The 27,810-nt window shown below is 37.9% G+C and overlaps 4 protein-coding genes and 2 non-coding genes across 6 annotated transcripts; 2 read left to right on the forward strand and 4 right to left on the reverse strand.

The window, feature by feature from the left end:
- Positions 1 to 1,069: 1,069 nt before the first annotated feature.
- On the reverse strand, positions 1,070 to 3,144 carry LOC149385963 (pentatricopeptide repeat-containing protein At2g20710, mitochondrial-like). Its single transcript, XM_089625064.1, has 2 exons — positions 2,747 to 3,144; positions 1,070 to 2,448 (listed from the first exon to the last, which is right to left on the reverse strand). Exons 1-2 carry the CDS (start codon positions 2,993 to 2,995, stop codon positions 1,288 to 1,290), a joined length of 1,410 nt encoding a protein of 469 aa, XP_089481190.1. The 5' UTR covers positions 2,996 to 3,144; the 3' UTR covers positions 1,070 to 1,287.
- Positions 3,145 to 3,151: 7 nt separating this feature from the next.
- Positions 3,152 to 3,224, reverse strand: TRNAV-UAC (transfer RNA valine (anticodon UAC)). Its single transcript has one exon. It is a non-coding gene; the product is annotated as a tRNA-Val (tRNA).
- A 2,405-nt stretch (positions 3,225 to 5,629) lies between these two features.
- Positions 5,630 to 8,544, forward strand: LOC149385965 (uncharacterized). The gene is made up of 2 exons (XM_089626845.1): positions 5,630 to 6,195; positions 8,038 to 8,544. The coding sequence occupies exons 1-2, from the start codon at positions 5,881 to 5,883 to the stop codon at positions 8,383 to 8,385; spliced, it is 663 nt and encodes a 220-aa protein (XP_089482971.1). The 5' UTR covers positions 5,630 to 5,880; the 3' UTR covers positions 8,386 to 8,544.
- Positions 8,545 to 9,700: 1,156 nt separating this feature from the next.
- Positions 9,701 to 9,806, reverse strand: LOC149385966 (small nucleolar RNA R71). Its single transcript, XR_016301535.1, has one exon. It is a non-coding gene; the product is annotated as a small nucleolar RNA R71 (small nucleolar RNA).
- An 11,855-nt stretch (positions 9,807 to 21,661) lies between these two features.
- LOC149385967 (Tetratricopeptide repeat (TPR)-like superfamily protein) lies at positions 21,662 to 23,903 on the forward strand. The gene is made up of 3 exons (XM_089625098.1): positions 21,662 to 22,009; positions 22,283 to 23,132; positions 23,488 to 23,903. The coding sequence occupies exons 1-3, from the start codon at positions 21,770 to 21,772 to the stop codon at positions 23,880 to 23,882; spliced, it is 1,485 nt and encodes a 494-aa protein (XP_089481224.1). The 5' UTR covers positions 21,662 to 21,769; the 3' UTR covers positions 23,883 to 23,903.
- Positions 23,904 to 24,225: 322 nt separating this feature from the next.
- Positions 24,226 to 26,779, reverse strand: GRXS17 (thioredoxin family protein). Its single transcript, XM_089626662.1, has 3 exons — positions 26,459 to 26,779; positions 26,278 to 26,352; positions 24,226 to 25,691 (listed from the first exon to the last, which is right to left on the reverse strand). Exons 1-3 carry the CDS (start codon positions 26,636 to 26,638, stop codon positions 24,474 to 24,476), a joined length of 1,473 nt encoding a protein of 490 aa, XP_089482788.1. The 5' UTR covers positions 26,639 to 26,779; the 3' UTR covers positions 24,226 to 24,473.
- Between the last annotated feature and the right edge of the window lie 1,031 nt (positions 26,780 to 27,810).

A 27,810-nucleotide genomic window follows, 5' to 3' on the forward strand; every position in this document is an offset into this window, starting at 1 on the left:
AAATTCATTTTTATTTTGTATTTATTAGAGTCATATAATTATTTTAAAGTTAAATAATATTTATAAAATTGTATAGCATAATTGGATACGAAAGATACATATTAAATATATATATGGACTATAATGAAATAACTAAGAAGCTAAAATTATTAAAATATTAGAGAAAATATGAATTATGATTTTTTGGTGTAAAAAATGAAGTATTAGGTTGAAGATGAAATATTGTTTGAAGTGCAAGAAACTACATTTATGAAGTTTTGGGTTAAAGATGATCTTAGCATGTCAATTTTGCTGCGTCTTAAGTTAATCGTGCTTATTGACATTCTAAGCATGCTTATTGATTTTGGAGTCATATATTTTTTTTTTCTTTCCTCAAAACAAAAACATGATTGCAACATTCATATTATTTAGCAAAAACGAAAACAAGTCTAATACCACAACTGAAAATATTGAAAATCAAAACCAAACCAGAAATATAAACTGATGTCGCTACGGGCATATCATCCGTTGTTCAAAGAGTCAAAGAGGGACACTCGTTGACCACAACTCTCGTCGCACCACTGTCGTTGGTGGCTCTAGCCGCTCTACCATTCACGATAGTAAAAGATTAACACTTAAAGGTGTGTTTGGAAGATGGAAAATAAGAGAGAAACAAAATGAATTGTCTCCTACTTTTCTTGTGTTGTCTCCAATTCAAATTTTTCATATAAAGATTATGTTTGCGTCTATTATACTCACTTTTCCCACTTCTCTCTCGTTTACTTATAAACACACAATAAAATCTTAATTTTCCCTATTTTCCTAATAAACATAATGCACCATTTTCCAGTCCCTATAAATACTTTCACGAGGAAAGACGCTTAAAAAGGTCTGGTGAAAATTTGGAGCAATCTTCATTTTATAAAAACGTTTTAAACTTATACTTTGTACGAAGAAAAAACTAAGATTAAAAAAAAAAAAAAAAAAAAACTATCACACTTGAAAAAAATTATACAAAGCTGACTACACAGTCTAGATATGGCCCTTTTTTCATATCACTAACTCGAGCAACAAAGGATGACATTTCAACTGGGTAGGAAAATAGCAAAAGCTAAAATCCGAGCTTAACATCTTCTACAACATAAAAAAAAAAAACAAAATACATGCGAGGTTAGTCAGTCTGGTTTAAAATAAGTATACACTAAGCTTAACAGAACAACATAATTCATTTTCAGCAACCGAAAATCACAATGTTTTTCGAGAGTCTCGGTGATCAACATACCAATCCATTTCGGTTTTTTAAAACAACTATTTGGACATAACTTGCTTCTCGGCCTTCTTAACGTGATCCAAAAATCTCTCGCGAGCCGGTTCAGAGAAAATTCCTCGATTCCGAAGTAATTCGACTAACTTCTCGGCTCCTTCGATGTCTCCTCTGTCCCCTTCCAAGTACTCCAAACAACCCGACAAAGCCTCGTTTATGGGTTCCGTGCAGACCGAAATCGCCTTCTTTAACGCCCCGATAGCCCAATGAACCAGACCATTCTCGAGATACCGACCAGCCAGAACAGTCCATAGATCCAATTCGAACCGAACTCCCTTCACTTCTTGCTTCTCGACGAGCTCTCTGGCCTTGCCCGGAAGACCTTTTTCGCAATAAGCCCCGATCAGAAGGTCAGGGACGGAATGGTCATAAGACAACCCCGTGCTCTCTTCCCATTCCCGAAACACCCTTTCGGCTCCTTCGACATCGCCGAGCTCCAATAGCGAGCTCATCATCTTCGTGTACCCTTTGTTGTAGATCTTGTTGTGCCTCTTGAAAATGTCCCAAACGTGGTAAAGCTCGTCCTTGTTCCCGATCTGACCGTAAGCGCCCAAAAGGAAGTAGAACCCGAGAGCCCTCTTCTTGGTCTTCCACAGATGGTTCTCGAGCTTCTTAAGCATCTCGTAGGCCTTGTCCATCGAGCCGACTTTGATGAACCCGTTCGCCGCGGTGGAGTAAAACTCCCAGTCCAGAGCCGAGCTGTGATTCGATTCCACTTCTTTGACTATCCTTCTCATCCCTTCGGCGTCGGAGAGCGAGGCACGCGAGCCCAACCGAATGCTGTGACTGTACACGTCGAAGGCGATCCCGTCTCTCTCCATTTCGGACGCGACAGATTCGAGCTTCTCGTGCTCTCCGAGCCGACCGTAGAGACTCATCATGACGTTGTGGCACAGAGCGGAGTGGAATTTCAGGTCGTCTCTGATCCGGTCCATCAAGGCCTCGGCTTTCTCCACGGAACCCTCGCGAGCGTAGGCGCAGAGAAGCGTGGCGTGGACCTCGAAACGTTTCACTTTCACCGGGATGTTTTCGAAATATTCCTGCGCTTTGTCTATGCTGTGGACTCTCGCGATCAAGTCTAGCCGAGCCGCCATGTCTTTGGCCGATAATGCCATGTATCGCTTGTCGCTCATCCATTGAGATATCTGCGAGAATCGATTTCCACAACGATCATAACAAGTTGAGATTTTGGCATTTTTCGAAGAGATTTTCAAAGCTGAGATATATGAGTGATCGTTCATTTCAAGTTTTTGTCTATCCCGCTAAATAAAAGCACATTCAATGTTCATCTTCAACATTAATCTTAAACTATCTTCCGAAATCACGCCAAATTATCTGAAAGTTTCCATTTTTTTTTTCTTTCTGAAGCTCACGAACCAAAGCAAAGCGAAAAATTGGCTGAGAAAAACAGGAATGAACAAAAAAAAAAAAATTCGAACGAACCTGGAGAGCGTGGTTGAAACGCTTGTAGGATCGTAACTCTCTAACGATCTTTTGAAGGTCGATTTGGTCAACGGGATTGCCTTCTCGGACCCACTGGTCAAGAATCGGAACCACAGACGCGTTTGGATCGCCCACCGGAGAGAGCCTCTGGTACAATCTCTGGTTTCTGGAAGAGCTCGGCGAACTGAACGAACGCCATGAAACGGAGTTTCGAAGGAGAGCGAACCTGGCTCGTTCGCAAAGTTTCATTCTTTTTTTTTTTTATATATATCTTTCCTCGAAGAATAACAAAAATGAGAAGAAAAAGGGATGCAAGATGATAGGGTTTATGCATATTATGGGTTTAGGAAGTTGGGATTTGAATTTGATTATTAAAAATTAGAAGAAGAAGAAAAAAGAACATAATGTTGCTGCCCAGGATCGAACTGGAGACCTTTAGTGTGTAAGACTAACGTGATAACCACTACACCACAGCAACGAGATGACATATTTGTCTACGTAGTATCATCGAATACTAATAAATATTAAAAAGTAAGAAGGAGGAGAACTTGTGGCATGGCTTCAGAGCATTGTACAAGAAGTAAATTTATGAAGGTGATAATTTCAAAATTAATTTTTTGTTTGGACTAACATCTAATAGTTTATCAATAAATATAATCGTTTATTGACATGTTTATCACTAAGCAAAGTTATTGACAAATTTTTTAGATTAAAAGTTAATGAATTTTGAAAATAAAAAAGTTTTAAATGATCATAATTTTGGTAGAAACTGTTTTCTTAAAACAAATAATTTTTTTGAACGCATATGTGGTATATAAGTGGGATCAATTATGTAAACAGCAAATAATAAGAAGCCTTTCAGAATTTGGAGTCAGAGTTACATCATTAAAAAAAGGGCAAACTAGCAACATAATCTTTTTGAAATGTGGTATTTAAGATCTAGTTCACGTTTGGTAAATTTTGTAATCTAGCCATTTACTCAAATTTACGACTATGAAATATCGAATATACCCTTGTGTGGTTTAAATGAGTGAAAGTAAAACAGTAGCCAACGTTTGAGTCTTACTAATAAGAAAGTCAACAACATCATCAGGCTTAGTACACGCTTGGATTCAAATTTGAATATTTAAAAGGAAAATCATTAATGAATATAATATAAGAAACAAATTAAATATTGATTAAAATAAGTAACTTGTGAATCATCAATAAATTTTCGTTAATTTTTATTTATGCATGTAATAAATAAACGAAAACAAACCAAAATAAATAGATGAGATATTCAGCCGACTTTTAAACAAATGATAAACATGTAAATTGTTAAATGACTAATAAAAGCCACGTCATCAATTGTGGCTATGTTTGAAACTTAGCTGAAACGTTGGCTAGATTACAATTTCCACGTTTCAAGTGGCTTACTCTATATCATTTTTCTTAAAAAAACAGCTCATCTCTATCATTGAAGAACAATTAAAAATATTTGCTAGACACTTCCAATAAAGCATTGGTCAAAAGATTATGTCCAATTCATCATTAATTAAGCTTTATTCTACGTCGTTGCATCTACACGAATAACATTAAATAAAAACTGTCACGTAAGCTATACAGCCATGACTTTTGTTCGGGGCTAAAATCGAAGCCCTAGCTATTTTATCCTAGATGGTTTTTAAAAACATATAACTCTGGTAAGCAAAAATTAGCTTAAAACCAATTTTTTATTTATGATGGCGAGTTTGGTTCTTGAACAATCACGAACAATTAGAAAAAAAACAAAAAAAAACAGACGTTTTTATTTGTATTTATGTGAATCTTGAGATTTCGCCAAATAAAAAATGAATCAAGCTATTGTAACCAAATGAAATAAACTGAAATAATGATAAAGGAACATAAGTAACGGTTTCATTAATCTGCCGAACTCAACAATTCAGATATTTGAATGGTCGAACTCAACACGATGATAAATGAATGCTATTTATGTATGTAGTGTTCGACTGGATCCGGGAAATGAGTGAATTGTCACATTTGTCATTAATTTCATAACATTTTTCCACTTTTCTACCAAAAGACTAATTTGGTTCAAAATACCACCATCTATGTCAACAATATTGACATCTATTTTTGCTCTTCACTATTAGATGTCAACATTGTTGGCATATCGATGGCATTTAGGGTCAAATTAGTCTTTTGGTGGAAACGGAGAAATGTTATGAAATTAGTGGCAAATCGGACAATTCTTGATGAAGCTGTTAGTCATGGACGAAGACCGCTTCTTCCGAGGTGGACACATGGCGATCTTATATTCGATCGATGTGGCGAGCTAGTGGTCCTTGTGCCTAGACGTGTTTAATGCTCGTTATGATCGAGGTGGGCCCATATTGTTCTGAACTGATGTTGGTTTGGGATATTCATGCCACTTTTGGGCCTTAGGTCTAATAATGTGTTTGATTTATGTGTGAGGAGTTCGATTCATACACCCACAGTAAAAAAAAAAAAAAAAAAAAAAAAACACTTGGTCGGATTTAGGCCCCGAGTTATATTTAATATTAACATCTAATATCCAAAATCCAGTCAAATTTATCGTCCCATCCTTATCTCTCTTTTCCTCTTTTGAATTTTGATATATTATTTCTACATTGCAAATTATATCTTTGGCTGACTGTAGAGTGATGAAGTCTACACTGCACAAAAAGCTAATTTATTATAAATATATTTTTTCTTTGCTTTCTCAGCTGGTCGACTTGATTATACATATATATATATATATATATATATATATATATATATAGTAATTAATTTACTAGTTTAATTTTGACCATAGTAATCGGATGAAAACTAGCACCTTCTTTTTTCAATTTAAAAGGCAACACGAAAATTCAACCCACGATTTGCTCATATGTTCAATTCCCTGCTGCTTTGTTTTTCTCTCTTTTAGTAAGGCCTTTAAAAAAGCAAATGCTATGTATCCATGCACTAGAGAAACTCAAAGAAAGAAAAAGTTCAATTCGAAGATATCAAGTCCACACCTTCTACAAAAACTAGTACCTTCATAGATATAACCATTATATATATATTAAGGGACGACAAGTAGTAGCTAGTAGTACTAGAAAGGTCTAGGGTAAATTATACATGGTGATGAAATGAGCACAAATAGTAATAATTCATCTTCTTCTTTGGAGAAATCACCGAGGCCTAATAGTAACAAAGGGCCGGCGCCTTTCTTGTCGAAAACATACAATTTGGTCGAGGAAGGCGGCGCGATAATCCATCATCACGATCACAAAAACGACATGTCTTTCTTTTCTTCTTCTTCAGAGAAATCGTCGACGATCTCTTGGAATTCAGAAGGAAATGGCTTCATAGTTTGGTCTCCGGCGGAGTTTTCCAACCATGTGCTTCCCAAATATTTCAAGCACAACAACTTCTCTAGCTTTGTTCGCCAGCTTAATACCTATGTACGTACCTATTTAGCTTTATTGAGTCTTTTTGTCATGAATTTATTTTCATAGTTCATACTTTTATCCATTTTTTTCTTCTTTCAGAACAAACTTTTTTTTAGTTCTTCTTCTTCGTATTTTCCTCTTTTTTCTTTGCTCTATTTTTTCATAACACATGTCATGCATAACGTATACTGTTTATGTATATATAATATATATGTATGTATTTATGTTCCTACCGGAATATTCGGTGGTTGATGAAAAACTAAAATATACATGTGGTTTAATGTTAGTTTAGAGAGATATTAGTCAAGCAGTAAAGTTTCTACTTTGTTTTATTAAGCGTCAGTCAAAATAAACATGCCGATGATTACATAAGAAAATTAAAGGACATGCGCAGGGATTCCAAATTTGTTTTGAAATAAATTTTTTAACGATGTAAATTAAATTAATTTAAAAAATTAAATCAATTTATTTTGGTTAGACCGAAATAAATTAAATTAATTAAAATAGTTAATTCAACTCCGGCTCTTTAATGAGTTTTTTTTTAATATAATAAAATTTTGATTAAAATTTTTAAAAAATTAAAACATTAATTAATTGGAATAAATTCTTCGAAAATTTTATTGATCACATCATATAATGATACTATAATATTTGACCTGTATAGTATATGCATACATATGTATATAATTTGTTTGTCAACGACTCAAAGTGCATGTTTTTCATTGCATAATCAGTCAATAAAATACTATGTATCATGTATGCATGGGTCCTCAAAACAGATATACAAGTCCAACTTTTATTTGAGAACGATATACAAGTCCAACTTTTATTTGAGAACGATATACGTACGGTTGTTGGATTTGTATTCTTTGGGAGAGCTATAGTGATCTTTAAAATTAGATATGAGTATGACTAGTAAAATATGTTGTATGCAAATTTATTTTTATAAGTATCCTCGGAGGACTAGCCCAGTCACACGGTGAAAATGAATATTCGAGAAATTAGTCAATACCTAAGAATATCTTTCAACTACGTTTGTATTATTCGAAAACAACCCTTCACATCATTCTTTCTTTGTTATATATATATATATATATATATATATATATATATATATATAATTTTCCATTTCTTAGAAAAAAATTTAACAACTGAATTAAAGAAATATAAATTTTGTAAAGATGAATAAACAGGTTTATAGAAAAAAGAAGTTATCAAGATTCCACAAGAAGCTATAATTGAATGAAAAAGTTATATTGTTAGAAACTCATACCAATCCCAACTAAGTAATAGCTTTTTTTTTTATTTTGATGTAAAAGGCTTATAGACGGAATTAACATTTTAGATAATATATATATATATATATATATATATATATATATATATATATTTTGCCTTCATCTAATGCAAGATAGAAGGTCAAGAAAAGACAAACCTTGTACTAGACATTTCCATTCCATGTGAAGGCAAATACACTTTTTTCTGGCAGCTCCAACTTCAACCACACTTTATATATTTATGTGTCCCACATATGATCCGAATTATACATTATGTTTTTCAATATCAATAACCATTGCTATTATTATAATATATTATCATCAATATGTACAAATTAAGTTGAAGAATGTATATGTACATATATATATGTAATATTAAATATGTAAACACAATATATTGAAATATATATTATTACGTTATACTATGTATGGTACGCAATAAACTTTTCTCAATATAGTAATCTCATTATATGTATTATATTATGCGTTGAGATGTTATTATTGCATAAGTAGTTCTATTATTGGTATTTGGTAATCTAATTGTTTGTGTTTCTGAAACTGTCCTTGAATTAAAAAGGGATTCAAGAAAACGACATCGAAAAGATGGGAATTCAAGCACGACAAGTTCCTGAGAGGCTCCAGACACATGCTCACAGAGATCACCCGGAAGAAGTGCGAGCCGAGTGTGTTCCCCGCGTTCCTTAAGGCCTCCAATAATAATAATAATAATAATAAGAATAATAATAATAAGAAGAATAGTAATGATAATAATAATAATAATCCGGTCTCACAAGATCTAATGGAAGAGAACAGGAAGCTGAGGAGAGACAGGGCAGAGCTGGAGGAACAAATAGCTCAATTCAAAGTCTTGGAGCTCAAGTTGTTGGATTGTCTTACTAACAATAATCAAAACAAAATTAATTAGTTGATCAGGTTGTCATATTGATATTTCTCAACTTGGTACCGTTGTATTGAGTAATAAGAGCTTTTCTTCTATATATATTGCTCTGCTAAAATTATATATTATTTGGCGGTTATTTGGTAATACTAGTTATCGGGATGAGTTAGTTTTGTCCAATGCAATGCATGTAACGTTGTTTTGATTTTCCCGAGTATATTTTCGGAATCCATTTTTCTATTTTAGAAAGTTTCGGAATCAAAATTTGTATGCACATAAGTTATCTTTTAATGTGGTTATGCATGTCATATAATCAGCTAAATAATTTGAATACATACACGTAATAGCTTGAAGAAAGTTCAATAAAGAAAAGGTTAATTAATTAGTTATGCTGTAGTTGATTAAATATTGGCTAGTTTTGTCACTTATTTAATCAGATAGGTTGTTAAGCAAGAAAAAACAACATTTCCAATTTTTGACCGTTGATTTAGACTGTGACTGATCTGACATGTAAACCACAAATCAACGCCTTCTATATAAAGAGAAACTTGTTAAGACGTAGAAATTTTTTTAAAGGGGATTGAAAATTCCCGTGTGGAAAGTTGTTAGCTCGAAGTTGTACGCAATAATAAGTGCTCTTGAAGATTTATATCATTAATATTGGATTTATTTATAAGACTGGATGTAGGTGATCAATGACCTAACTAGGATATATAATTTTCTTGTCTTCTATCTTAATTCCATTTTTCAGTTTTGAGGACTTAATCGTCGACCGTTATTAGATTAGTTAGTTTTCAATTTGAACTCTTTTCATTTTAATTTTTTAATCACTTTTCTTTTGGTATTCACTTTCATTGTTTTGAAAGTTTATGCGAGAGGACGGTGAATCAAGTCCTCTTTCGATTGACCCAGAGATAGAAAAAATGTGTAGGAGAAATCGTAAAGAGAAGAAAGAAGCAATCTTGGGCAACAACAAGGCTGAAAAACCACTCATCGATTAAGCAATGCCCACGACCCAAAGGATGCCGCTTGGCGATTCGGAGGCCAACCATTGGGGGAGAGCAAAGCTTCGAGATAAAGACGGGAACGATCCAAATGATTCAAGATAATCAATTCTCATGAGCTCCGAACGAGCACATTGCCAACTTCACGGAGATGTGCAACACCTTTCGCATCCACAACATCCTGACTGAAGCAATTCAGTTGCGTCTCTTCTCGTCCTCACTTCGCGACCGAGCCAAGAGTTGGCTCCAGTCCTTGCCCGCCGACTCCATCACCACATGGGACGAGCCATTATGTCGGGTCGTCTTCCTCAAATTCTTTCCATTCGAGAATACCCCTCACCTCCGCAACGAGATCCACAGCTTCAGTCAATGAGATGGTGAATCACTCCACGAAGCATGTGCGCGCTTCAAAGAGATGCTGAGAAAGTGTCCCCATCACGAGATTTCTCTCCCACCGTAGCTCCAAACCTTCTACTATGATGTCATCATCTCGATGAAAACCTTAGTCAATATCGCAGCAGAAGGCACGGTGTTAATTAAGACGTCATTGGAGTTCCAGGCTCTACTAGTTTTGAATACAATCAACTCAAAAAAGACTTGTGTGTACTTGAATATTTTCATTTTTAAGTTCAATTACTATACAATCTTGTGAGATGTGAATTACTTTATCCGGTAAGGCCCGCAAGGTGTTCGACAAATAGTCTCTCAGATGTAGTTTTTATGGAATTTATTTTGTCAATGTTTGGTCTGATTGTTTTTTAAGCTTTTTTTTTATATAAATTACAGTATTGCCCCCTCAACTCTATGGTGATTAACGATTGACCACCTGATAAATGAAAACGTACATCAGTGGACTTGAAATCCTACAATGTAACCATTAGCTCCTTCTGCTAACTCTTATTGACGGAAATCGTTACTTTTCTCGTGTTTTAAGCACGTGATGTGTGAATTTATTAGAATACCCTTATTCGAATGATTTATATAAAATTGGGGAAACAAAATTAGGGAAAGAACAGACAAAATAAATTCGCGTGCTAGGGTTCCCAAAATCAATCAAGAGGCGCGATTTCAATCGAGGAAAATGGATGGGAGTCAGTCTTGGAGCAGCGAAACGTTGAATCGTTCTCAGCCCGGTACAAACGATGAAGCTCAGTCCTCTGGCGAAGATCGTCGACGACCTAGTTGTCCGTGCGGACTGCCAAGTATCCAACGCACTTCGTGGACCGATGAGAATCCCGGGCGTCGATTTTTTGGGTGTTCTCGATATAAGGTATGTTATTTATGTTGAATGAATGTGTTGATCTTCTCTATCCATGGATTGGTTTGTGTTTATCTTCTCAATTCATGGAGTTGTAAATTTCGCAGAAAGGGATATGTAATGGGTGTGGGTTTTTAGAGTGGATCGATCCCCGGATGTTAAGAGATCAGTTCAAGTGATTCCCGGATTACTGAGGAAGAGAAACAAATTAGAGCAGGAACTCGGGAATGGGAAAGAATTTGATGTTGCTGATGGACTTAACAATGTGGGGGAATCAATGGCGAATTGGGGCAAAATAGAAGCCGAAATCAAGAAGATGAAAGTTATGTTACTCATCATAGTTGCACTACTGGTGTATGTCATTCTGTTTAAGTAAGGCTATGTTGCCCCTAGGAATTGTACAACTGTTTTATATTGTATTTTTTTTTTTTTTGGTGCTGAATGAATCAGAAATGGAAATTTGAAGCAGATATGTTTACATACGTAATAGGTTTGTTTGTTGAAGTGTAATATACTGAAATGGCAAGTAAGATATCGGTCACTCAATTTGAAACGGGAAGTACAAGATCAAATTAGAGAAAACATTGACATTAAGTGTACCTAATTAAATCAACATAATAGCCTTTCACACATATTCAAAAGGTCTATTAAGTATCAAAATATACCATACATAAAATAGTCATCAAGACCACAAAATAGTCATCAAGACCACAAAATAGTCATCAAAACCACAAAATAGTCATCAAAAGTGTACTAGACCACAAAATTAACACACCAAAACAGACTTTTAGAATAAGACTCTTGGCAGCAGTCCTGATCCTTGTCTTGGCCCCATTGTCGTGCGAATTCTCGGGCTCCTCTGCACAAACATAATGTATACAAATCACCACATAATAACATGGTCCAGAAACAGTTAATGTTAACTTACCCTAAGGGTTTGGGAGGACTGACTCGGTTGACTTGGAGCCTGTGTGGGTTGACCCTGACTTGAAGCATGTGTGGGTTGACTCTGACTTTGGCTAGGGTGGTGTGGTTGACTCTGACTTTGGGCTTGGGTTGTTTGATTGACTCTTTTGACGTCTCTGTGAAAACATGTAATAAACATTTGGATTAGGGACCATTTATTAAACAAGTTAAGGTATAAATCTCACCAGTTCTTCCTGTTTTCTTCTGAAACAAGTTAAGGTGTTATGCCCCCCCTTGTCGTACTGTGAACATGAAATCGTCACGTATTTTCTGGAAATTCTAGTTGCACCACGTGAGATAACCTCATCATGTTCCACACGCCTCAACTTTTTTGGCCTTCCTGGCTCGGATATGTCAGGTGGTCTTGACAAGGGTGTTTTACATGTCTTTGGCCATTGCTCTATTGGATTCATTGGAAATATTTGGTACTTGTAGGTGGCCAGAAATGTCTCCTTCTTGTAACATTCTGCGACATAGTCAACAGGGTCATCGTGCTTATGCCATATGCAAGCAATTGCATGGCCGCAAGGTATACCTGTATGACACAGTACACACATGAACAAAAACATTATCATATACGTGAAGTCTCAACAAGAACAAGTAAATGATCAAATACCTGATAGATCCCACCGTTTATAAGAACAAGTCTTGTTTCTCAAGTTAACCGCGTGCATCCCACCATACATGTTTTTAACTTGGTAGTCATGTCCACCGGACCATTGTGCAATGTATGAAGATGAATTCTCTTTATTTTTTTCCAATATTTTAGAAATTTTGGGACCTATACAACCATGCCAATTTGCCACAGCCAATCTTTGCTTTGTGAATCGTTGTAGGAGATACATTCTTATGATTTCAAGCATTGATAGTATTGGTTTTTGTCTTGCCATCAAAATAGCCCTAAATCACATAAATGTCAATCATTAACAGAGACTTGGTCAATCATTCTTATGTATTGGTAATAAATTCAAGGTATAAAATTCAATCTTACCTTGTCCCATTGAAGCATTCACACATGTTATTCAGTAACATGTCACATTTCAGTGTGGTTCTGAACCCGCTTCTGGCCCAGTGACTTGTACCTTTATCAACCAGCCACTCAAACGCCTTGACATCCTCGGCTTTTATGAACTCCATCTCGGCATTAAATCTGTCTACTGAGTAAGCCATAGCCGCTGCCATCATCTTTGTCTTCAAATACTGACCCTTGAACACCTATGACAAATAGAATATACAACCGGCATTTTAGTATCACATAAACACAATATAAAGTATTTAAATCAGATGAAATTATTAAGTATACCTTGGTGAAGTTACTTTGGAGATGTCTGGCACAATGTCGATGTTCTGCCATTACTGAACCTTCTTCCCATATTCCAGTCAAAGCCTCTTTTAGACCTTTCTGCTTGTCGGTAATAAAAGTCCAGTGGTACCCATTTTCTATGCTCAGGTCAATCTGTAGCCACTTTAAAAACCAAGTCCATGTTGCCTTCCCTTCGGATTCCACAACTGCGAATGCAATTGGGAACATGCCATTATTAGCATCAACCCCTACTGCACTCAGTAGTTGGCCTGTATGATGCCCTTTGATGTGGCACCCATCCAGACCAATGATAGGTCTACACGATCTGAAACCAGCTTTGCACGCCTCATAGCATATATACAATCTCTTGAACAAGAATTTACCTTCAGAGTCAACTTCTGTCTCAAATTCAACTGTGGATCCGGGGTTTGACCTCTTAATCTCTGCACCATAATCCCACAAAACCGCGTATTGCTGCTCGTAAGTCCCTTGAATAGCTAGCTCAACAGCTTTTCTTGTTCTATACGCCTTCATTCTCGAGCACTCCAATACAAAATCTTTTTGTACGCGACTCATGAAATTAGCGGCGCACCAGGTCTCATTATCTTGAAACTCTTGACAGTATGTCTTCGCCAACCAAGCCGATGTTGCAAACCTGTTCTTATTTGTCCGGGCACATGTATGCTCACCTTGGTACGTCTTGATCATCCATGTTGATGACTTCCCTACCACAGATGCAAAACAGACCCACTTACATTTAGGGTCCCTACACTCTACACGTACTCTGTTAGGGTCATTCTTTTTGAAGAACACTTCTTTCCCACTCCTAATTGAGTACTCTTTAATTGCTTCCTTAAATACCTTACCATTCGGGAACAATAAACCAAGCTTGAATTCTGGTTTTTGCATGTCAGTGTCGGGTCTGAATTCAGGAAATTTTGGCAACTTCTTCTTCACAAAGTCACATGGCATCTTTTGTTCGTCGTCGTCACTTGATGAAACGTTACCCCCACCAAAATCGTCTTCATACTCACTGTCTTCATCGTCCTCAACTTCTTTAGCTTTCCCTTTATTCTGCTTCAATACATCAAGGCCAAGGTCAATAGCATCTACAACAACATCATCGTCACTCCGTTCGTATCCACTTTCTTGCTCACGACCTTCATCATCATCAACCTGGTTTTCATCGTCTTCTTGAGAATCAACTTGCTCTTCATCGTCTTCTTGAGAATCAACCTGTTCTTCATCGTCTTCTTGAGCATTATTCACTTGCTCTTCACGATCTTCTTGAGCATGGGCCAGCTCTTCACGGGCTTCTTCAGCATGGGCCTGCTCTTGACGGGCTTCTTCAGCATGGGCCTGCTCTTCACGGGCTTCTTCAGCATGGGCCTGCTCTTCACGGGCTTCTTCAGCATGGGCCGGCTCATTTTCTGTAGGTTTTGGTACCGGGTGCTCGCAGTAGAGGTCAATTACTCTTGTTGTCTCCATTAACACCCCAATACTTCTAAGCAAATCATCATCTGTGTCAACATACTCCATCTTTTTTTCACCTTCTGCAGGTAAGAAATAAAATGCTCCAGCATCGTATCCTAAGTATTTCTTCAACATACCATTTATTATCACAATTGACATCCTATCCAAGTCACAGTATTCAAAGTACGAGACTTCCCCATCAACATATACCATCTCTGAATCCATAGTGCCACCGTGATGAACTTTAAAAGTAAATAGGGTCGAGGAAAGATCTGAAAGACAAAGATTCCAAGAATCATTTAAGAACAACCATTTAATAGTCTCGAGAATAATAATTTAATGTTCCATTCAGAGATTGATTACGACCGGGGACCACTACCACCACCAAAAAAACCCTAACTCGGGACCACAACCACCACATAACCCAGACAAAACCCAGACAAAACATAAAGTTTGGGACCACCAACAACTATTATAAAATACAAAATCGGCAAAAGCAATAAGCATGGGACCACCATTACATATAAAACCTTACCATAATCGACTCTTCTCCTTTCATTCTCTTCAGTCGACGCGCTCTGCACTTTTTTCTTCACCGCCGTTTTAAGCTTCGTTTTTGCCTTGGATTTCGGGGCTCGGGTTTTCTTCTTCGCCGGGGATTTCATCTCCACGATTTGAATTTTTGTTCTGATAAAATGAAGAAGTTTTCGGGGGTTTTTATTTCATTCATTATTATATCCTTAATTACTCATTATTCAGTAAAATTACAAAACTACCCATGACATATTTTTCAAGAGACGAGTTCCGTCGATAAGAGTTAACAGAAGGAGCTAATGGTTACATTGTAGGATTTCAAGTCCACTGATGTACGTTTTCATTTATCAGGGGGCAAATCGTTAATCACCATAGAGTTGAGGGGGCAATACTGTAATTTATCCTTTTTTTATATTATAATTAGTTATATTTGGAGAGATTAAAGATAAATAGAAGTAAAATTTGATCAGAACAGATGAACAGTTTATGTGAGAGATTCATGTTATGGATAATTCATATTCATAATTTAGTTTGAGCGAGAAAAATAATTGATTGATTGTTCGCTTCATTCCGAGAGGATTGTGATTAATTGTAAAGGCTATAGTCAATTGTAGTAATTTTTAGCAAGAGCAAGTAACTACAACAATGTTCTTTGGTTTATTGTGGTTACTCTTCAATATGTAACAATGCTTAAAAAACTTCATTGAGCATTGTGCCAGCTTTTAACACATCTTGCTTGATTCTGTCTTGATTAATGGTTTTTTGTTTTAGATCATTTAAATTAGGCCTTAGTGGGAAGTTGATTCTGTCTAGTGTGCTGTACTGTAAAAGCCCATCAATAACTTTGGGTTTTAACCTCTTCCATGTGTCCATATCTTATTGGGCCGCTTAATTTTGTGCGTCATTTAGCAGATAAGCGACGCCCCACTATTGCAAAATATTGCACCTGGCGTCACTTTTTTGGGGAAATATACTAAACCAAAAGTTAGTGTGAACTTCGAATTAGTTATTTTATTTTATTTTTATTACTTCCTAAGCCTAGAAACAAAGATTAAAAAAACAATAGAAAAGTCAACGACCCAAATCTTAATTTTTTTTTAAAGTTTAAAAACAATAATCCTATATCAACTTGGATTCCTAGGAAAACGAATCTAATTCGAAATCCGACTCATATCACACACACTCGGGTATCAGACTATCTTATCAAATTCAAAAATTAATTTCTCTATAAAAGCAGAGTAAATCGGAATCTCATTAGTTTATAAATACCCCCACACCAGTGATATAACATTAAAAACCAAAGACAATATTTTAAATTCTGAAAAAAGCTGCGATATCTAGTCGATACAGAATAATGGAACCAAACGATATAGCGTACAAGCTATTCGACGATCCCGGCGAAAACGAGCAATGGATCGAGGGCGAGAGGTACTTCACTTCAGTGTCGGCGAGAAAAACGCCGCACAGCAGTCCGGCGCCGCCGGCGGTACCGGAGGACGGGAAAGAATACTTGGCGTTCACGGTCAAGTACTCGTCCTACGTCCGGGGCGCGGAGACGACGAAGGTGACGGCTCTGTTCAGGCGGGAGCGAGTGGCGGAGCGCCGGGGTTTCGACTTCTCGACGGTCTCCGAGATGTTCTCCGACGCGCCGTGGCGGGTGCCGGAGACCCTGCTGCTCCCGATCGGGCCGTGGCTGCGCGACTGCGAGAGCGACGCGGCGCTCGAGTGCCCGAGAGCCAGAGTGCTCTACTTCCAAGTGTGGATCGTCGGGCCGTACCGCCCCGGGGGAGACGAGTGTTTGGAGATAGAAGTCCCCGAGCCTAACTACGGTTCGTTGATCAAGGCTCAGCTCAAGCCCGTCAACGTCGTGCGCGAGGACGACACGTGTCCCATCTGTATGCGGAGATTCGTGGACAGTCGGAAGAAGGTGGCGCGCACGCGCTGCTCCCACCGCTTCCACCTCCGCTGCCTCGTCGTCTGGCTGCTCTCCAAGAACTCGTGCCCTTGTTGCCGCCGTGTCGTCATATATTAGTCTTATTTGCACTTTTAAATTGCTATTTAGCATAATTTTTTATAAATATTGAGTGAATAATCGGTTTTTGATACGGTTACAACTATTTGTTTACAAATGTTTTTAGCAACTATCTACAACTACTGATTACAGAAAAATTAGATATTTACCGAAAATTGGTTAAATGGTTGTATATTTACGGAACTTTTTAGATTATTACCTACCGATATAATTTGAAACAAGATAAATGCATCCGCGGATAGTCTTGAATTATTTGCCCTTGCATATTTCAGGTACGCAAGCTAAATGAGGGGTTTTGTATGAAGCTTAATCAAAATTTGATAGCTAATTGATAGATATACTGAATTAAAGATAATGAGGATAAATTTTGAGCTCGAGGACAAACAAGACTAAAGTATTCCTTAAAGAGATATGTGGGAAACCTTACTATTTAATTATCATTAATCTGGCAATCATTTTTCCATGTATAATTTTTAAATGCGGGTCACCATGACATATACGCTACTAAAGTAATGGCGATTAATGCTGTATAGAACAGTCGTAAAAGAGTTAAGACGACCACGTCTACACAGGTTTAGAAGCCACTATCATTAAAAATTGTTGACAGTCATATAAACTATTATGTACGTACTAGTTATAAAATCTATCATTTAATAGTCATGAAAAGTTATTTACGACTGTTATTGACAATCATAAAAATTATTATTTAACAGTCGTTAAATGTTTATTATGACTGCTGGATTTTACAACTATTATTGACAGTCTTAAAAGATATTTTATGACTCTTATTGTAATAGATTAAATTTAATTAAAAATATTATAAATTAAATTATATAAATGCAGGGGTTGCGAAAACTCAAGTTTAATACATATTTTAAATATATGTTCTACTTAATTTAACTGAACATTTTTTCTATAATATATTGAATACAATTAAATACATTAAATGTAGAAATATAAAATCTGTATATTTCATAAACATCAATAATATACACAAGTGTAGATTACATATATAGTTTCTACAAGTCTATACTAAAAACCTTTTATGGCTAGGTACAAACATATATGATCGTCACCATCCTCGTCCTCTTCATAGGCTCGAAGCTGAGGCAAAATGTCATGTATGAAATCCGACTATTCGTTATAAAAGTCGAATGACTTTGACATTAACCACTGTTATGTCATTATTTTCACATGGTGTAAATAACACCCCGAAAGCAAAAAAATGAAACATCAAGCCCATACACAAGGCTCAAGCCCACAAACAAATTCACGCACTAAGCTCCGAGTCAACACTCATAAAATGTATTTCAAAAGAGACTCTCAAATAATGTTTTCAAGCGAGACTTCTTGACAAATCTTCAAGACAAAATCAAAAAAATGACCACCCGGTCAGCCAAAGAAAATGACCACCCGGTCGGCCAAAAAAGAAGACCATCAGGTCATCTTCACTCGGTCAAGACCACCCGGTCATTTTCACTCGGCCAATATCACCCGGTCATCTTCACTCGGCCAAGACCACCCGGTCATTTTCACTCGGCCGAAATCACCCGATCATCTTCACTTGGCCAAGATCACCCGGTCATCTTCATTCGGCCAAGACCACTCGGTCATCTTCACTCGGCCGAAATCACCCGGTCATCTTCACTCGGCCAAGATCACCCGGTCGTCTTCACTCGGTCAAGATCACCCGGTCGTCTTCACTCGGCCAAGATCACCCGGTCGTCTTCACTCGGTCAAGACCACCCGGCCATCTCCACCACCCAATCATGTACTTTTCACCAAACTCTTGGCTCCTATAAATACCCCACTCACTCACAACACAAGGTAAGTTTTTCTCAACTTGTCAAAACTCTACAAAAATCACACTACAACTATTTCTCTCTCTAGAAAACATAGAGACGAGTACAAATCGTTCACCAAGAACACAATACAACACGACTAATGTTGAGCGTCGGAGCGCGCGCCGAGGGAAAACCCTCTACGTCCCTCTAGATTCACATTTTCTTATGGTTCGGTGAAGATGCAAAGATTCAAAGACTCAAGAGCTCAATGAAGAACGCGAAGAACACGATGAACACGGAAGATCTAAAGACCCGGAAACTCAAGGACCCGGAGACCCAAATATCCGAATAACACAAACACGACGAGAAGAGAAGAACTTCACCAAACCCAACCTACGTGCGGTCATAGGGTCCGGCCCTAGATCGAACCACGGGCGGTTCTTAGTGCTAATACAAAAACGCGATTAACAGTCACACCTCCTTGTTGTCGTGCATGATAATATGTGTCATAACTCATACAAACATTACTATCTTAGAAAAAAGAAAGGTAAAAAACACTATCACATTTAACAAACTTTAAATCAACTTGTCAATTACTTAAAGGCACAAAATTAGAGCTACTCATACTTGAACACTAAATAATTACATTCCATAACATAAGATTCATTTCAAGATGTCCATTCCCTCCGTACTCGATGCTGGACGATGAAGATGTCCCATGATCTCTGCTGGATGATGCTTCACAGATTACTCGAGAGCGGTCTCAATTGCTTGTTGTAGCGAGAAAAGAAGTCCTAGGGCCTCCGTTGATCATTAAGGCACGGTCTCCGTTCTGTTGCTTAGGAAGAAAAGAACCTTCGTCGATCGTTGAGGTCGTGGCACATTATCGATTTTGCCCATGAAGAATGGAATCTCCGTCGATCCTCAATGCATGGTCTCGGCTCTTCCTAGGAAGAAAAGAACCTTCATCGTCAACGTGGTGCGGTCTCAGTTCTGCCCATGAAGAATAATACCTTTGTCGATCATCAAGGTATGGTCTTGACAACCTGAACTGTGGGGAAGATATCAGGAAGTCTCACATCGATTGGGAATACTGTATCATTTGTGCTCCTTATAAAAGTCACGGTTACTCTTCATATAGCCAATTGGTTTTAAAAACGACAATTATTAGAGAACGAGGACACAAAAAGTCTTTTCATCACAATTGTTGAAGCCGAAGAACACATACCAGAACTTGCAAGCAATGATGATACGACAAACAATGGACGGGCAAGAGCTCGCCGGACTACTCATCTTCTGTTAAAGTATCATGAGATTCCATCTTAAAACCAATTGGCTATAAGAGTAATAAGCCAGAGCACAAATGATACACTGCCAGTCAATGTGGGACTTCCTGATACACCCCCTCACGTCCAAGATTGAACAACTGGTGCGTGAAGTTTGTAAAAATTGGTGACCTAACATCGAGAATGGATTTGGTTCTGATACCATGTTAAAATATCATGCTCGCCAAAAGCTTGGAAATATCCATGACGATCAATAAACACAACAAACTTGTTATGATAGACTTGTCTGCACTTAATTATTTTCATTTTAGATTCAACATTAAAAAAATTGGAATTGTATGAATATTTGTAATGGTTTGTGATGACTAACGATGAAATTCAACGAAATTTTATTTATTAAAAGCAATAGGTTGCGATGGCTAGAGATAGTTTACTATGGTTAGAGATGGTTTGTAATGACTAAAAGATGGTTAGGGTTAGGGGTGACAATTCGGGTTACGTGTCGTGTTCGTGCCGTGTCTTATTCGTTTTCATGTATTTTTGACAGACCCATACACGACCCATTTATTAATCGTGTCTAGGAGCAAAATCCAAACACGACCCACTATTTTTTTGTCAAACCCAGACCCAACCCACTAAGACCCATTTATTAATCGTGTCTCAATAGACCATGTAACCCACAAACCCATTTAGACCCACAGACCCATTTGACCACTAAACCCATTTGAACACGCGAATCGGTTTAGGCCCTTAGACATATTTACTTCAAAATATTGAAATTCTCTAAATCAAATTAAATAACAAATTAGTCAGAATAAGTAATTAATAAAAATACTCCATATAATCAACTAAGCCACCAACATAATATTTTTACTACAAAAGAGAAGTTCAAACACAATCCATTGGGTCATTATGGGTCTTTATCGTGTTTACCCATTAACAACCCATTTAATATTCGTGTCTAATTGAGTCCCAATGGGTTGTCGTGTTCGTGTCGTGTTCACCCGTTATTTAATCGTGTTAATCATGTTCGACACGGATGGACCCAGATCCATTTTAGATAGACCCAAACTCATTTACACCGTGTCGTGTCTCGTGTACGGCCCCAGACTGCCACCCCTAGTTAGGGGTGATTTGTGATGACTAAAGGTGATAACAGATGATTTACGATGACTAATGATGATTAAGAATGGTTAGGGACGGTTTGCGGCAGGTAGGGATGAAATGCGATGGGTAAAGTAGTTATGGATGGTATGTGACGATTTTTAAGGGTTAGATATGGTTAGGGATAGTGTGTGATGATTATGGATGGTTTTCGGTAGTTAGAAGATGGTTAGAGAATGTTTGTGATGGTTAGCGATATTTTGAGATGGCTGCGACGGTTTTAGAGTTATAAATGGTTTGCAAGGGTTAGGGATGATTAGTGAGAGAGAAATGCGAAAAAACACGGTTTTATTAATTTTAATGGTATTTTTGTTTAAAAAATAAATAAGCAGTTCAGTTTAAAATATTTTTAAAATAGGAGGTCCAATCACAATATTTTTATAGTTTTGAGGCCTGCAATATGAAATTTCAAATTTTAATGTTCTAAGAACTTCTAACTATTAAAACTAAATTCGTGTCAAACTCTATTTCCCCCTAATTACAATGATTACGCGTGAACTATAAAGAATGAAATGTGCTTAAAACATCCAACCAAAACCCTAAACCCTGTCTGAACCCACCATTACCGTCCACTTCGAGCTCTGAAACTCTAAGCTCGAGGCCAGCGATGAATCCGAAGCTCTCATTTCCGTGGGAGGCTCTGAGCAGAAACGTTAGGCCGTACTACACGAACACAGCGCACAAGTCATCGCTGTACGGTAGGATCACCCCGCTCGGAGACCCCGGTACTAGCGTCGCCGGCGAGCTCAACGGCTGGGTTCAGAAGGGCAAAAAGGTCAATGTCGCTGAGCTCCAGCGAATCATCAGAGACCTTCGCAAACGCAAGCGATTTTCCCAGGCCCTCGAGGTATTTCCTTTGCAAACCTAATGGAAATCTTCACATGCTCAATTCTGGTGTATAGCGTAGAAATAAAGAAAACCTATTTTTTTTTTCTCTCCCGTATCGAAATCATATGGATTCGGATAATCAGAGTCTCAGTCTCAAAATTGTATTGATTGCTTGATGGAAATAGAATCGCTCGCCAAACAAAGGTTAACCCAGTTTCGGTATCGTTAGAGATCGGAATCAAGTTTCGCATTTGCTCTGTGAATCAGAGACATTGCTGTTTCTTCGTTGCAGGTTTCCGAGTGGATGAAGAAGAAAGGCGTGTGCATTTTCACGCCGGTCGAGCACGCCGTTCAGATCGATCTGATCGGAAAAGTCCACGGCTTCGCCTCGGCCGAAAGCTACTTCGAAGCTCTTCACAAGACCGAGAAAATCGGCAAGACCTACGGGGCTCTTCTGAGCTGCTATGTCCGCCAACGACTCGCCAAGAAATCGCTCTCCCATTACCAGACAATGAAACAGCTCGGCTTCGCATCCTCGTCCCTCACTTACAACAACATGATGAGCCTCTACGTGAACACGAACCACCACGAGAGAGTCCCCAGAATCCTCGCCGAGATGAAGGAGAACCGGGTCTCGCCGGACAACTTCAGCTACAGATTCTGCATGAACGCGTACGGAGCGATGTCCGACATCGAGGGAATGGAGAGAGTTCTTTCGGAGATGGAGAGTCGGTCTGATATTTCCGCGGATTGGAACGCGTACTCCGTTGCGGCCAATTTCTACGCGAAAGCGGGTCTCAGAGACAAAGCGATCGGCGCTCTGAGGAAGCTCGAAGAGAGGGTCGATAGGAGAGACGGGGTCGGGTTCAACCACCTGATCTCGCTCTACGCGGCTCTCGGGGAGAGAGACGAGGTCTCGAGGGTTTGGTCTCGGCTGAGGAGGTACTGCGAGAGGTGCATAAACAGGGACTACCTGAACGTGTGCGAGGCTCTGGCGAGGCTCGGGGAGCTCGGGGAACTTGAGAGGGTTTTGGAGGACTGGGAATCTTCCGGAAACTGCTACGATTTTCGGGTCCCAAACACTCTCGTCCAAGGCTACGCCGCCAAGGGAGAGTGTGAGAAAGCCGAGGGTCTGCTCACAGGTAAAGCTGAAGTTTAAGTTGATAGGTTAACTATTAGCCGGAATAAACTGTTTTTAATATTAACTAACAAATTGGACATCTTAATTTTTTCCCGGTTATTTTTTGAAATTAATTAATTTTCAAAATAGTCAAGGTTTGTCTAAAATGAATGAAAATCGCCAACATGTGCAGGTATCGGGTTTCAATATCTTAGGGGTATTTTGCTAATCAATTAGTTTTAAATGGCTATATTTTATATACATTTTCCTAGTTTTAGTCGATAAAAAAATTTCGGTTAAAATTAAGGGCTTAATTTTTTCACAAAATCTTTAGTAAAGGAAAAGGGCATTGACAGTTTATCTATCTTTACTTGAAGGCTTGGCGAAGAAAGGTAAAGCAACGACGTCGGACAGTTGGGTTATTGTGGCCGGTAAGTATATGGAGAAGGGAAAGAAAAAGGAAAGTTTGAGGTGCTTGAAGAGAGCTCTAAGTCTTCACACCGGAAAATCTTGGAGGCCAAAGGCTTGGGCAATTATCGTCAAAGTACTGGGATTGCTTGGTGAGCAAGGAAGTGTCAAAGACGTGGAATTGTTTGCGGAGTCGATGAGGGAAGTTGTAGGGCCAAACAAATACATGTACTGTGCTTTGTTGAAGGCCTACACAAGGGCTGGTAAAAAGATTGATGGCCTTCTTCAGCAAATGAAGAGTGATGGAATTAATGAAGACCAATATATGAAGAGTATCATTGCCATGACGCCGAGCTCGTCATGAGAATTGATTTTTTTTTTTTTTTTTTTTTTATATAAATATTTTTGTTTGTTGCGCTTAGAAATATAGGTACAGCACTGTAATTATTGAATATAGCACGCTATTTAGGGTACATGTGACAAAGGCATTTTACAATGAATTTTTTTAGAGAATATGACAATTATCTATCACAGGAAAATGGTTTTTATTCTGAAAGTGTAAAAAACTTAAATAATAAAAAATAAAAATTTAACACCTTCGAGTTAAAATTGTAATATGCTCTAAAATTTATCAGTATGGTAGACCACTTGGCAAGAAACCATACCAAATATGGAAGTTGAGTTAACCAATCCGAACATGAACTAGCAATCTGGCAATGCAAAATGTTTTTGAGAACAAACTATAAACTGCACACGTAACTTAAAAAACTCTTCATACAGAGAAATCTATATTAGAAACCCACATGCTTGAGACCGTGCATCAAGAAAATCAAACTTCTAGAACAGTACCCAAAAAAAAAAAAAAAAAAGAGTATGTCAATTGACACTTTTATGACAAACTACGAAAACTGAGACTTCTTTGAACCATCGTCTTCAAACAAAATGACACCGAACTCTACTCAGAAAGAGTAGATTTAAGCTCTCCACTGCTCTTAAGCTCCATGATAATATCACAACCGCCTATGAGTTCGCCTTTGTAATAGAGCTGCGGAAAGGTCGGCCAGTTCGAATACACCTTCAATCCCTGCCTCACTTCCTCGTCGCTCAGAATATCAAAGGACCCGAAACTCACACCGTCCTGTCTAAGGGCATTCACGACTTTGGAGCTGAAACCGCATTGGGGAGAGTCCGGTGTTCCCTTCATGAACAGCATCACCGGCGAAGAACCGATCAATTTCTTCAAACGCTCTTCGGGACTTTCCTTGCTGACGACCCCTTTCTCGGACATGACCTTTCCAAGCTCGCCGCTTTTTTGCATCTCCAACACGATATCCGATCCGCCGATCAGCTCGCCTTTCACGTACAGCTGGGGATAGCTCGACCAGTTCGAGTAAACCTTCAGGCCTTGACGAACCTTCTCGTCGGAAAGAATGTCAAACGACCCGAAATCCACCTTCTCTTGCCTGAGGATCTCGACCACCTTGTTGCTGAACCCGCATTTCGGCTCCTCGGGGCTTCCCTTCATGAACACCATAACCGGGCTGGACTCGATAAGGCTCGCGAGCCGAGAGGTAAGAGTCGCGCTCAAACCGGTGGGACCTGAAACGCCGCCAGCCTCGCTTTCAGCTCCGGTCTCTCGGGAGATTTTCACTCCGTGGTCTTTGAAAACATCCTTGAGCTCGCCGCTCTCGTGCATGGCAATCACGATGTCGCACCCGCCGAGAAGCTCGCCTTTGCAGTAGAGCTGAGGGAAGGTCGGCCAGTTGGAATACTTCTTCAAGCCCTCGCGAACTTCCTCGTCCGAGAAGATATCGAAGCTTCCGAACTCGACGTTCTCTCTCTTCAGAACTTCGACGACTTTTCGGCTGAATCCACACTTCGGCTCGTCCGGGCTTCCTTTCATGAACAGCATGACCGTGTTAGAGTCGATTAGCTGCTTCAACCGCCCTTTTAGTGATTCGTCGAGGCCGGTCTTTTTTTCTTTTTCCGAGCCGGAAGACCCGTTTTGCTTTGCAAACTCTTGGACTGATTCGAGGACTGCGGGTCCCGCGGCCAACCCGAGGCTGGCTGGGGCAGCTGGTTCCCCGGGTTTTATCGATCCAGCGAGTTTGGCGATTTTATTGGCCAAACTAGACGGGTCCGCTCCTTCCAATGTATCAACAGTTTTACCATCCTGTCAAGTACTCAGAGAGAATATTGTCACAGAACTATAATACATCAATTTGGTCAAATTGGTCTATATTCTATTTTCATGAGCAAAATAGTCCTCTAACTATTGATTTTGGAGCATTTTAGTCCTTTTCAAGAAACTAAATTATCAATCACATATTTACAAACTTCAATTAAAAAAATTATAAAGCAGATTATTCACGAACAAACTTCCTGAGACCAAAAGCGTGCATATGACACGACTAGCTTCTGTAATTTCGATGCAGAAACAAGGAAAAGTTATAAAGCAGAATCTTCAATAACAAAAAAAGCTTCTATTTTTTTTCGGAAATAAACTTAGACCACTTACAAAACTCAGTTATATTACTTAAATTCTCCCATTCGTCTACCAATATCTTCCTTAAACCAAGCAATTATAAAGTAATCTCATTTCTGCAACAAGTGAAGTTCACTCCAGCGTCCCTATATCAAATCTTAGTATCACAATTTCTGGACTTGCAAACAGACGAATCAGTGTTCCGTTTCTAAGTCTTTAATTTATCACATCCTTTCCAAGAAAATCACAAAAGTATGATTATATATATATATACCTTGCAGAAAGCGAAAAATGGAACCGCGGAAACGGAATGAGCCTCGGAAATCTCAGGTTGTTCTTCAGCCTCAACCTACAAGAACACCATCATGAAAAGCCAATTCGACATACATATATATATATATATATATATATATATAGAGAGAGAGAGAGAGAGAGAGAGAGAGAGAGTGGCGAACCCTAAGGAAATGGAGGTTAGGGAAATCGGTGGAGAGATGAGAGAAAACTTGGTCCATATGAGAGGAGGCCTCGCACCAAGAAGCCCAGAAGTGCAGTATAACAGGTGCACCGCTTCGCACCAGATCGTCAAGCTCCTTCTTCGACTTCGCGTCTTTCACAGACCCACCCATCGCCGCCATGTATATCTATGGATGTATGTATGTCTGTGTATAGAGTTCTGATTCGAGAAGCTGAAATTCGATGTCAAACTCGAGTACTGTCTATGAAGAAAAGCAGAAACACTCGAAAGAAAAACCTAAAATTGCAAAGAATATCTATTATGCCCACCTCTCTTCCAAAGATAAAATATGCCCCCTTTGTTTCTATCAAGGTTCGAAATGTCATTTTCGTTGACGTTTCGAACCTCCTGATTTATAGAAAATCATCATATCGATGAAAAATCGAACGAAAAAATTATGAAAAAAGTGCAAACGAAATATCGTTTTTAAATTCCGTTTTTGATGAAAAACCGACGTGCCGACGAAAACCGAACGAAAAAATGTGACAAAATATATTTAAAATATATACATGTAATATATATACATTATACGTAATACATATATATATATATTTTTCAATTTTTAAACATATATAAAAAAAATACATTATGTATATAATCTTTTTTTAATAGAAAATGTATATATATATAATATTTTATAAATGCGTGCTATTAATGTATATAATATTTTTTATAATTTGTCAATAATATTTTCAATACTTTGGTGTATATATATATATATATATATATATATATATATATATATATATATTTTCAATAATATTAAACTACACAAAATTTATCAAAATACTTTGGTATATATATTTTCAATAATATTAAAAAGAAAGTAAAAAAAACTACAGCAGCACAAAAAAAAGACAGGAAAAAACGACAAAAATCGATGAAAAACGACAATGAAACGAAAAAAAAGCCTTCGTCGGCCGGACACCATCCGGCAGCGACTTTTTCGCCGGAAATCGGCAAAAATCGTCGACATTTAGAACCATGGTTTCTATTATCAAAACAAAAAAAATTATATATATATATATACACACATATATTATAGGCTCTTTTCTGTCGCTTTTACTTTAGAAATCAAGTTAATGTTACCTCTCATTCGAAAATCAAACTCCATATTAAACACTTTAGAAAAATCAAACTTTTAGATAGATAAAACGTCCAAAATATCATTCTTAAAAAACTTTGAAACAATTTGAAAGATAAATAAAAAATTCCGAAATCACTAGAAAATCGAAGAGAAAACTTTCGAAGATATAAAAATGAAGGCAAAAACTTTGAAATTATATTATTTTG

The sequence above is a fragment of the Urtica dioica genome, chromosome 9, assembly GCF_054948205.1.
Source record: "Urtica dioica subsp. dioica isolate 48M chromosome 9, U.dioica_male_clone48M_v1_H2, whole genome shotgun sequence".
In the NCBI taxonomy this organism is placed as follows: Eukaryota; Viridiplantae; Streptophyta; class Magnoliopsida; order Rosales; family Urticaceae; genus Urtica; species Urtica dioica.

Bases quoted from the DNA above. Each gene is read 5' to 3' on its own strand.
- LOC149385963 (XM_089625064.1), bottom strand. From the start codon at position 2,995: ATGAAACTTTGCGAACGAGCCAGGTTCGCTCTCCTTCGAAACTCCGTT. The intron at 2,449-2,746 runs GTTCGTTCGAAT...CGATTCTCGCAG, and splicing joins GTTTCAACCACGCTCTCCAG to ATATCTCAATGGATGAGCGA.
- LOC149385965 (XM_089626845.1), top strand. From the start codon at position 5,881: ATGAGCACAAATAGTAATAATTCATCTTCTTCTTTGGAGAAATCACCG. The intron at 6,196-8,037 runs GTACGTACCTAT...TGAATTAAAAAG, and splicing joins TTCGCCAGCTTAATACCTAT to GGATTCAAGAAAACGACATC.
- LOC149385967 (XM_089625098.1), top strand. From the start codon at position 21,770: ATGAATCCGAAGCTCTCATTTCCGTGGGAGGCTCTGAGCAGAAACGTT. The intron at 22,010-22,282 runs GTATTTCCTTTG...TCTTCGTTGCAG, and splicing joins GATTTTCCCAGGCCCTCGAG to GTTTCCGAGTGGATGAAGAA. The intron at 23,133-23,487 runs GTAAAGCTGAAG...CTTTACTTGAAG, and splicing joins AGCCGAGGGTCTGCTCACAG to GCTTGGCGAAGAAAGGTAAA.
- GRXS17 (XM_089626662.1), bottom strand. From the start codon at position 26,638: ATGGCGGCGATGGGTGGGTCTGTGAAAGACGCGAAGTCGAAGAAGGAG. The intron at 26,353-26,458 runs GTTCGCCACTCT...GTGTTCTTGTAG, and splicing joins CTAACCTCCATTTCCTTAGG to GTTGAGGCTGAAGAACAACC. The intron at 25,692-26,277 runs GTATATATATAT...AGTACTTGACAG, and splicing joins CATTTTTCGCTTTCTGCAAG to GATGGTAAAACTGTTGATAC.